Raw genomic sequence first — 10907 nt, 5'->3', positions numbered from 1 at the left:
ATGTCAATGTCATGGTATCTTTACTATTGGAGGGTCCTCAAATACCGCTGTTCTTTGCTTGCCATACGGGTCTTATACGTACAGTTGAGCTGCTCTTGAAACACAACGCCGTCATCGATGCAATAAATAAGTGGAAAGAGACAGCCCTTCACTGTGCATGTCAGTGTGAGTCCCCCACAGCCAGTGCCGACATCACCCGTCTCCTGCTGGACGCTGGGGCTGATGTCAATGCACGGGATACGTTGGGTATGACACCGCTACACGACGCAGCATGGAATGGTTATACAGAAACTCTGAGACGGTTGATTCATTATGAAGCTGACCTGAATGCAAAAGACAATGAGGGCAGAACGCCCTTACACTGCGCATCCACGGCAAGCAGACCTGGTATCATCATCACCCAGCTGGTAGAAGCAAAAGCGGAGACAGGCCGTGTTCACCAGGCAGTGGTGCGTGGTGATGTTGACGCCTTGATGACTCTCCTCCAACAGGGAGCTGACGTGAACCAGCACGACACCAGTATGGGCTGTAGTCCGCTGCACACTGCCTGTCTCTTGGGGCGCACTGACATCGTTACCTGGCTGACTCAACACGGTGCGAAGGTGAATGCTGTGGATGCCATGAAGAAAACACCTCTACACTACGTCTGTGCTGCTGGTCAAACACATGTAGCGCGACAACTCATTGACGAAGGAGCCGATGTGAATGCAAGCGACGAGCCTAAGTCAACACCACTTCATGAAGCTGCTGATAAGGGAAACATTGAGATAGTTGTCTGTCTGTTAGAACATGGTGCTCAGGTTGATGCAACTGCTGATAATAACACCACACGGCTACACACAGCCTGTGAGAATGGTCACGCTGAGACATGGCAGTGTCTACTGCAGCATGGAGCCGACGTGAACGCTGTATCAGAGTGGAATGGCACACCGCTACACACAGCCTGTCAGAATGGTCACACTCAGACAGCTCAGTGTCTCCTGCAGCATGGAGCCAACGTGAACTCTGTATCAAAGTGGAATGAGACACCGCTACACAGAGCCTGTGAGAAAGGTCACACTCAGACAGCTCAGTATCTCCTGCAGCATGGAGCCGACGTGAACGCTGTATCAGAGTGGAATGGCACACCGCTACACACAGCCTGTGAGAAAGATCACACTCAGACAGCTCAGTGTCTCCTGCCGTATGGAGCCCACGTGAACGCTGTATCAGAGTGGAAAAAGACACCGCTACACACAGCCTCTGAGAAAGCTCACACTGAGACAGCTCAGCTTCTTGTGCAGTTTGGAGTCGACTTGGACGCTGTATTAGAGTGCTATGGCACACCGCTACACACAGCCTGTAGGAATGGTCACACTGAGACAGCTCAGTATCTTCTGCAGCATGGAGCCGACGTGAACGCTGAAACAACGTTGAACTGCACACCGCTACACCTAGCCTGTCGGCATGGTCACACTGAGACAGCTCAATGTCTCCTGCAGCATGGAGCCGACGTGAACGCTGTATCAGAGAGGTATGGCACATCGCTACACACAGCCTTTAAGAATGGTCACACTGAGACAGCTCAGTGTCTACTGCAGCATGGAGCCAACGTGAACTCTGTATCAAAGTGGAATGAGATACCGCTACACACAGCCTGTGAGAAAGGTCACACTGAGACAGCTCAGTGTCTGCTGCAGCATGGAGCCGACGTGAACGCTGTATCAGAGAAGGATGACACACCGCTACACACAGCCTGTAAGAATGGTCACACTGAGACAGCTCAGTGTCTTCTGCAGCATGGAGCCAACGTGAACACTGTATCAGAGGGGATTGAGACACCGCTACACACAGCCTGTGAAAAAGGTCACACTGAGATAGCTCAGTCTCTCCTGCAGCATGGAGCCGACGTGAACTCTGTATCAAAGTGGAATGAGACACCGCTATACACAGCCTGTGAGAATGGTCACACTGAGACAGCTCAGTGTCTACTGCAGCATGGAGCCAACGTGAACTCTGTATCAAAGTGGAAACAGACACCGCTATACGGAGCATGTGAGAAAGGTCACACTCAGACAGCTCAGTGTCTACTGCAGCATGGAGCCGACTTGAACGCTGTATCAGATTGCGATGAAACACCGCTACACGCAGCCTGTAATAATGGTCACACTGAGACAGCTCAGTATCTCCTGCAGCATCAAGCCAACGTGAACGCTGTATCAGGTTGCGATGAAACACCGCTACACACAGCCTGTAAGAAAGGTCACACTGAGACAGCGCAGTATCTCCTGCAGCATGGAGCCGACGTGAACGCTGTATCAAAGGTGTATGGCACACCGCTACACAAAGCCTGTGAGAATGGTCACACTCAGACAGCTCAGTGTCTCCTGCAGCATGGAGCAGACGTAAACGCTGTATCACAGAAGGATGGCACATCGCTACACAAAGCCTGTGAGAAGGCACTGAGACAGCGCAGTATCTCCTGCGGCATAAAGCCGACGTGAACGCTGTATCAGAGAGGGATGGCACACCACTACACACAGCCTGTAGGCATGGTCACACTGAGACAGCTCAGTGTCTCCTGCAGCATAAAGCCGACATGAACGCTGTATCAGAGAGGTATGGCACACCGCTACACACAGTCTGTGAGAATGGTCACACTGAGACAGCTCAGTGTCTCCTGCAGCATGGAGCCGACGTGAACGCTGTATCAAAGTGGAAGGAGACACCGCTGCACACAGCCTGTGAGAATGGTCACACTGAGACAGCTCAGTATCTCCTGCAGCATGAAGCCGAAGTGAACGCTGTATCAGAGAGGTATGGCACACCGCTACACAAAGCGTGTAGGAATGGTCACACTGAGACAGCTCAGTGTCTCCTGCAGCATGGAGCCGACGTGAACGCTGTATCAAAGTGGAAGGAGACACCGCTGCACACAGCCTGTGAGAATGGTCACACTGAGGCAGCACAATGTCTCCTGCAGCATGGAGCCGAAGTGAACGCTGTATCAACGTGGAATGAGACACCGCTACACACAGCCTGTAGGGGAGGCCACACTCAGACAGCTCAGTGTCTACTGCAGCATGGAGCCAAGGTGAAGACTGTATCAGAGAGGTATGGCACACCGCTACACAAAGCCTGTGAGAATGGTCACACTGAGACAGCGCAGTATCTCCTGCAGCATGGAGCCGACGTGAACGCTGTATCAAAGTGGAATGGGACACCGCTACACACAGCCTGTGGGGGAGGTCACACTGAGACAGCTCACTATATCCTGCAGCATAAAGCCAAAGTGAACGCTGTATCAGAGAGGTATGGCACACCGCTACACAGAGCCTGTCAGAATGGTCACACTCAGACAGCTCAGTATCTCCTGCAGCATGGAGCCAACGTGAACGCTGTATCAGAGAGGGATGGCACACCGCTAGACGTTGCTAGAAAGAACCCACATCACTGTGACGACTTGGTGACGCTGCTTGTCCAACACGGTGCTGTCAGCAGCAGAGATCAGGTCACAAGGACAACACGAATTGGCCGACACATGTCTGCTTTGTTTGGTTTCCGTTGACTGGATGCCATTTGTTATTTTCTTTTACTGCGTTCAGGGATCAGGTTAGGTTCTAGGTGCTAGGTCCCCCATTTCCCCGTGCCCTATCCCACCATGTTTTGGAGTCTCCATCCATTCAATCACTAATAGTCCCCCCTTCCCCCGTGCCCTATCCCACCATGTGTTGGAGTCTCCATCCATCAAATCACAAATAACACCAATAAAACATGTGATATTTTTCCCATCGTGTACATTTGTTTCTGTACATTTTAGAGCTATTGATCGACTTTAAATACCTGTTTTATACGACCCCCCGCGGGTTAGGGGGAGTCCCATATTGGTTGGGACGAGAAAGAATTTACCCGATGCTCCCCAGCATGTCGTAAGAGGCGACTAACGGATTCTGTTTCTCCTTTTACCCTTGTTAAGTGTTTCAGGTATAGATGAATACGAGGACGAAGACGAAGACAAATTAAAGATGGAAATGAAACCGAAGGTAGAATTTAAGATAAAAAGCCTGCAACAAAAATGCCCTGCAGTCAGTGCCGTACAACAATAATGTTAACATCCCCGAGCCCCCCCCCCCCCCCCCCCCCCCTTCTTTACAAATACACTACTTTCCTTTTAAACATACCATTTACGTATCAAATGTCTTAGAATGCGTATTTCCAGAAAATGGGAAAATTTTCAACAACAACAAAACCCCACACAAATAGTAATTGTATTCAAACAAATAGAGGATATAATAAAAATTGTGTAAAAGCAACTTACCCAGTCTTTGTTTTTATGAGCAGTACACGTTTAAGTGACAAGGCAACATTACACACAACCATCCAACATGTGTGAGGCGTGATGATGTCAAGCAGTAGCTCAGTGTCTGCCCATTATTCCCACATGCTCTTTCCCTCTTACCATCATCAAAATGCGTGGTGCTTTGCTTGTTTGTTTTACTTTCCTAAATGTCATATCACATCATTTTCACCATAGGTTAGCACCCATCCTAGTTAAGTGTGCTCCTGTACTCATAAGTTGTGGAAGCGGACAGAGAGTGAGACAGCTGTAGAGTTAGAAAAAGAAGTTAAGTATAGTTCTTGTATAATTATGTGGTCTTTTTTCTGTAAACCCAATCAATTGATGCTGTACACAGTAAATGCAAATGACTTATATTTTCCTTATGTTATTTTGAATGGCATATATTACATGGCCACCTGATGTCGGACATATGTTTATTTTTTTCTTAACAATACTGTACGTTTATTCCGTTAACCTTCAATACACACAGTCGGTGTCGACCACGGAATTAAGTGTGACATTTGGGAGAGGTGAGATGCAGATCTATACACACAATTCGTGTTCGTTGTTTTCTGACACACCAGTACAACACCTGTACAACACCTGACTTGTGAACACGTGACTGCACGTTCTGTTGATCTTCTGACGGTATGTTATGCTGTTTGTGGTGTAGGTGTGTGAATGGCACCTGAGAGGTGCACACCTAACAGGTAAACACTTGACTGTACCTTATGTTGATCTTCTGATTGTATGTTATGCTGATTGTGGTGTAGGTGTGTGAATTACACCTGAGATGGGAACATCTTAGTGAGAAACACGTCACTGGATAACACCTGACTGATGATGCACACCTGACTGATCAACACATGACTGAACTTTCTGCTGTTCTTCTGACTGTGGTTGAGGTGTCACGCGATTTGCTGGAGACGTTGCCAACATATGTCAACATTTACATCACTATTGCAGAAGGAAGTTAGGTTGTCATCTGTTTCCTGTTTTTCCCGAATACCCCCAATTCCCCCCCCCCCTCTAAACACCCACACCCCAACCCAACCCTCCACCCCCCACCCCGAGCAGTTAATTGTAATAAAACCTTGGCCATGTGTCTTTGTGTTCAGGCTTGTTGAAGAAGTATCATCTGTGTGTTTTATCAGAATGGGGACTGTGACGCCCCCCCCCCCCCCCCCGCGGGTTAGGGGGAAGAATTTACCCGATGCTCCCCAGCATGTCGTAAGAGGCGACTAACGGATTCTGTTTCTCCTTTTACCCTTGTTAAGTGTTTCTTGTATAGAATATAGTCAATTTTTGTGAAGATTTTAGTCAAGCAGTATGTAAGAAATGTTAAGTCCTTTGTACTGGAAACTTGCATTCTCCCAGTAAGGTAATATATTGTACTACGTTGCAAGCCCCTGGAGCAAATTTTTGATTAGTGCTTTTGTGAACAAGAAACAATTGACAAGTGGCTCTATCCCCTCTCCCCCCTTTCCCCGTCGCGATATAACCTTCGTGGTTGAAAACGACGTTAAACACCAAATAAAGAAAGAAAAAGAAAAGTGACGCCCCTTGATCGTCATTGTCTTGTTACTTTTGACACTGCATTTCTTAAGTGCATGATGCTGTATATCATCTGCTTTTATTTTGTTATTCTAACTTTACGTGTTGTCAAGGAAACGCTGCTGGGAACTTTGGTTGACATCGGTTTTTACTGATGAGAGTTGTTTGTAAATATCCCTGGAGTTATGCCGTTTTGCTTATTTTTTCTGTCGTATAGACCTTATCCAAAATTAAATGCTTTCAACTATATTTGTTTTCTGGAGCCATGAATTCTTATGTCTTGGCATATTATCTTTTTCTAATCAAAATCAAGATAAAGGATCCATATGAATAACGTTACGTGCATGTACAACATTGTACGGCATCATACCTGACCAAGTAATTTATCATATGATTGAACGTTACTTCTAACTTCAATAGCGGGTGTATTTCCTTGCAAGTTAACCATCATTGTACGGTATCATACCTGACCAGGTAATATATATATGATTGAACGTTACTTCTAACTTCAATAGCGGGTGTATTTCCTTGCAATTTAACCATCATTGTACGGTATCATACCTGACCAGGTAATATATATATGATTGAACGTTACTTCTAACTTCAATAGCGGGTGTATTTCCTTGCAAGTTAACCATCAAGGTATAACCAGGGCTGAAGAGAAAAATGTACAGTTGATGAAGAGACATGACGTAACACATGAGACGTTTTGCTTTGCTTCAAAATCATGGCTTGACAATGGTGTGTATTTTCCTTTTGCTGGAGAATACATAATCGTCGCTTTGTTTCTTATGTAGCTTGTTGAAACTGTTTTTGTTTTGTAATTTGGTTTTTTTTTCCCAGTCACGCTTAGTAGAGAACCAGCTAATCATCCTTTGCTTCAAAGTCACTGCTTGAAAACAGTGTGTACTTTGGTTTGTAGGAGATTACATAGTCGTCGCTGTTGTCAGTGACTTGTTTAAACTGTTCTTGTTTTGTCATTTACTTATCCAAGTGGTGCTTTGTAGGTAAACTCGTTATTGTCCTGAGAGATGGAGGGGGAGGGGACTTGTTATTAGAACATGGCATGAAGTCATTCAGGGGTCAATCTTATTTATAAGCTAAGATTCGGCTTTGATCTCTGTGCACCCTGCAGCAGGGAGTCTGTGACAGAAAGCAGACGTGTCTTTGAAAGTTAAGCAAAAATGTAAAAAAATATAGTATTAATTAGTTCGATATCAAACGAAGACACAGTTTTACTCGATTTTGGATTGCCTTTGATTATGTAAGAAGTAAAAGAGTGTCTGATATCGAAAACAATTTAGCAGCCACTTTATGTTAAACAATAATAAATAAATGGAAAAGAAGATTCGGATATAGTGTGTTTTCTTTGTTACCTGCGCGCGTGTGTGTGTGTGTGTGTGTGTGTGTGTGTGTGTGTGTGTGTGTGTGTGTGTGTGTATGTGTGTGTGTGTGTGTGTGTGTGTGGGTGTATGCATGAGTGTGTGTATGTTTGTGTGTGTGTGTGTGTGTGTGTGTGTGTGTGTGTGTGTGTGTGTGTGTGATTATGTGTGTGTGTGAGGGGGGTGATTCAGAACCTCAAACTAGTGTACTGGAGAGAAGTGAAGATGGAACAGAACACTGGAGGCTTGAGAGTTAAATTGTGCTGACTGAAAACTCCTGATATCTAATAGCCATGTTGAGCTTCAATGCTCTCGCTATACCAGGGCGTCGTCTTCCTCTGTGACACTTTTTTCAAAGCGGTGGGAGCGTGGGTATCGAGAATTGCTCCCCTCGATCACGACGTGTCCATCAAAACCACTTACTTTTTTCAACGCAAACGTGCTGGCGTCTGTTTTTCTCTCGCAGAGACCCAGCCTCCACATAGCAATATTCGTACGCGAAGCGAGTACCCCTTCCTGCATTAATTACTGACAAATCTAAAACAAAACAGAAAGCCTACATTTTCATTTGTAGTTTTTTGTATTCTCCAAAAGGGTTAGTTAGATAATGATTTTGCTGCTAACAGTAATCCACGATTATTGTGTTCGAGAGTTACTTGCCCAGAACCTTAATTACACGGTGACCTCTTTCCGGATACTGCGTGTCGGAGACGCTTTCAGGTTGAATATGAACCGCTACGTGTAAATGTATTGCTCCAACGGCTAACTTTTGATAATAAACAAATGCCGAAACATGTTAGCAGTACTTGGACTAATGAGATTGTCTTAGAATGACTTGAAATATACTGAATGCGTGACTGAATGTACGACAGGGGCTTTGGCAACCAGAATTCACCTTCATTCTGTGTATTTTTTTCTCAAGATGTAGTTTGTATGTTTTTGATAAAGCCCTAATATTAACTCAGTGTTGTAGTTGAGCGAGTAAACATTTAACGTTTGAATGGCAATTCGTCACTTATATTCACAAATCAATTAAATTGTTCCAAATTAATAAGTTTTAGAAAGGCGTCAAATTATGTTTGCAGATGAATTCGTATTGTTTTTGCAACCAATAATGGAAAGCAACGAATACAAGACTTGGTTACCATGGAATACGCTCCAGTAACTATGAAATACGCAGCGTATTCACCTACTCAGTTAACAGAGACAACGAAGCAGGTCATGGGACAAACTCAGACACTTAATTGACTGCATTCTTGACACTATGGCATCATAACGTGATGCGACCGGCAATAGTCTAGCTGAGACATCAAACCACACAGTGACATTTTAACTTAGTGAGGTCACGGAGTTGTTTTCTTGATGGCTCAGTGATCAATCTTCTTCAGCAAATATGTTGAAACCCAACAGTGTGTGACATTCCAGAGGCTCTAGATTAACATGAACTAAAAACTAAAATCACGCTTTTTATTACCATAGACTCTCCTGACTGCTCAGGTGAGCCACACACACACACACACACACACACACACACACACACACACACACATACACACAAACACACATACACACACACACACACATGCACACACACACACATACACACACACACAAATACACACACACACACACACACACAAACAACATCTCGCAAAACACACACCAGATGCTGACTAAAAAAGTGGCTATGTCTTCCCTGGCGTTTGAAGAAGTACTCATTGTTTACATAGCACTCTTGTCCTGGTCCTCGTGCGATTGTACTCCGAAACAACCCGTTAGCTTTCGAGCAGCAGCATCGACACCCCTACTATGTTGTGGTCCGACTAGTATAACACTGGTGGGTGGGAAGAGCACACAGTTTGTGGTAATTCACACGAACAAATATTACAAGAGCACGACCCAAACAAATCCCACTGACTTGCTGATCAAGAGGAAACTGAGGGTTTTAAATGCACAACGCTTCAGTTCAAACGCACGGTGGTTATGCTGCATTCAGAGCATACGCATTATACGACAATATAGCTATTCTGATGAACACGTGGGGAAATTCAAGGGCTGTGATTGGATGGTCTCTTCCGATCATCAAAGCATAATGCTACGGAAGTCGGCCATTTTTCTCAATATCCAAAAGCATATTGTCAATCACAAAGACGCATGGTTCCAGTTTACCCATCTGTACCACGGCGATGTTTCTATCGACAACATCATACACTGACAACTTAAAAAGCTGTTTCAACAACTGTGTTGTGAAATCGAATGCACTTGGAGTCAGTTTTTCTTCCAAAGTCAGAAAGCGTGTAGCGGTGTGCATGTCTGCGCGAACATGATGCGCGTAAGAAGTTTGTCTGCTATTAAAACCTGAGATTATTATTTATTTATTAAGGAGATTTCACACGTGCTTAAGGAGATAAGCACACGCAAACATACTCTGATTAAATAGAACTTAGGCTAACAAGACATACTAAGAACACTAAACATTGAATTCATACAAAAATAGAGAATTAAATTAGATACTGGATAAACGATTAAAATAAGCTTAAGGCCTACTCCGACTACAATGGAGTATTTCAAATATAAAAATGTAGTTAACTATAAAAGGCAGAGCATAAAAACTCCATAATCCTAACACACACACTAAAATGTAATTCAACAAATATTTAAATAATAAAAAGAATAAAGTAAGCGTTAAAAAAAACATATTTTACAAACAACAGTAGTACATATATATAGTGTTAATAATGTGAGACTACCCAATAAAAATATTTAACTAGTGAGTTTATTTAAATGCTGGCAGATAAACATCACATCACGAGGCAGGCGTGTGCTTCAGATATTATAAGCAGACTTGAAAAGGTGGGATCAACGCATCGACGCAAAAACTGTCATTTTGTAAGTTTGGAACAACAAATCAAAGTCATAACAGCTATATAATCGCTATTGTGTTTTCAGCGTAGCAATAGGGTCCGATATTTAGACTCGAACAAGTATAATGCGACTCGTCTTCGACTCGTCGGCATTATACTTGTCTCGTCTAAATATCGGACCATATTGCTACGCTGAAAACACAATAGCTGTTAATCGTTCCAACTTGATTCACCGTGGCTTGCTTTTGTCAGAAGTGGATCGGTCACGGCGTGCAGTCTGGCTGAAAGCTCGCTGCATTTTGTGGGGTCGCTAAACGGGAGGTAATGGTCGCCGGGACATTATCAGGGCCAGCAGTCTGATATCAAATGCAAATTAGTTCCTTGTCACGTGCATTACGTGCATTAACCTTTTGTTATGCTGCATATAGTGCTGAACAGCACGGAATAGTTAGGTAAGAGAGAGGTAGACAGTATGACTAAATTCAGACAAAAAGAGAGAGAGAGAGAGAGAGAGAGAGAGAGAGAGAGAGAGAGAGAGAGCGAGCGAGACACACACCCAGGCAGAGAGAGAGAGAGAGAGAGAGAGAGAGAGAGAGAGAGATACATTGAGAGAGAGAGAGAGAGAGAGAAAGAGAGAGAGAGAGAGAGAGAGAGAGAGAGAGAGAGAGAGAGAGAGACAGAGAGAGAGACAGAGAATCAAGCAAAGACAGATCGAGAGAGAGCACGACATAGAGAGATAGACAGAGAGACAGACAGCCAGACAGAGATGGACAGAGATACAGGGAGAGA

The 10907-nt window shown here is 44.4% G+C and overlaps 2 protein-coding genes across 2 annotated transcripts; both read left to right on the top strand.

Annotated features, from left to right (window-relative positions):
- The first annotated feature begins 575 nt into the window (after window positions 1-575).
- LOC138948373 (ankyrin-1-like) lies at window positions 576-2483 on the top strand. Its single transcript, XM_070319906.1, has one exon. It carries the CDS (start codon window positions 621-623, stop codon window positions 2481-2483), a length of 1863 nt encoding a protein of 620 aa, XP_070176007.1. The 5' UTR covers window positions 576-620.
- A 95-nt stretch (window positions 2484-2578) lies between these two features.
- Window positions 2579-3547, top strand: LOC138948372 (ankyrin-1-like). The gene has a single exon (XM_070319905.1). It carries the CDS (start codon window positions 2579-2581, stop codon window positions 3545-3547), a length of 969 nt encoding a protein of 322 aa, XP_070176006.1.
- The last annotated feature ends 7360 nt before the right edge of the window (window positions 3548-10907 follow it).

This window comes from Littorina saxatilis, linkage group LG15 (assembly GCF_037325665.1).
Source record: "Littorina saxatilis isolate snail1 linkage group LG15, US_GU_Lsax_2.0, whole genome shotgun sequence".
Lineage (NCBI taxonomy): Eukaryota > Metazoa > Mollusca > Gastropoda > Littorinimorpha > Littorinidae > Littorina > Littorina saxatilis.
Note: the sequence above shows the minus strand (reverse complement) of the source record. Positions and strands in the feature narration are given on the sequence as shown.

Coding starts and splice junctions, on each gene's coding strand:
- LOC138948372 (XM_070319905.1), top strand. CDS start 2,579: ATGAACGCTGTATCAGAGAGGTATGGCACACCGCTACACACAGTCTGT.
- LOC138948373 (XM_070319906.1), top strand. CDS start 621: ATGAAGAAAACACCTCTACACTACGTCTGTGCTGCTGGTCAAACACAT.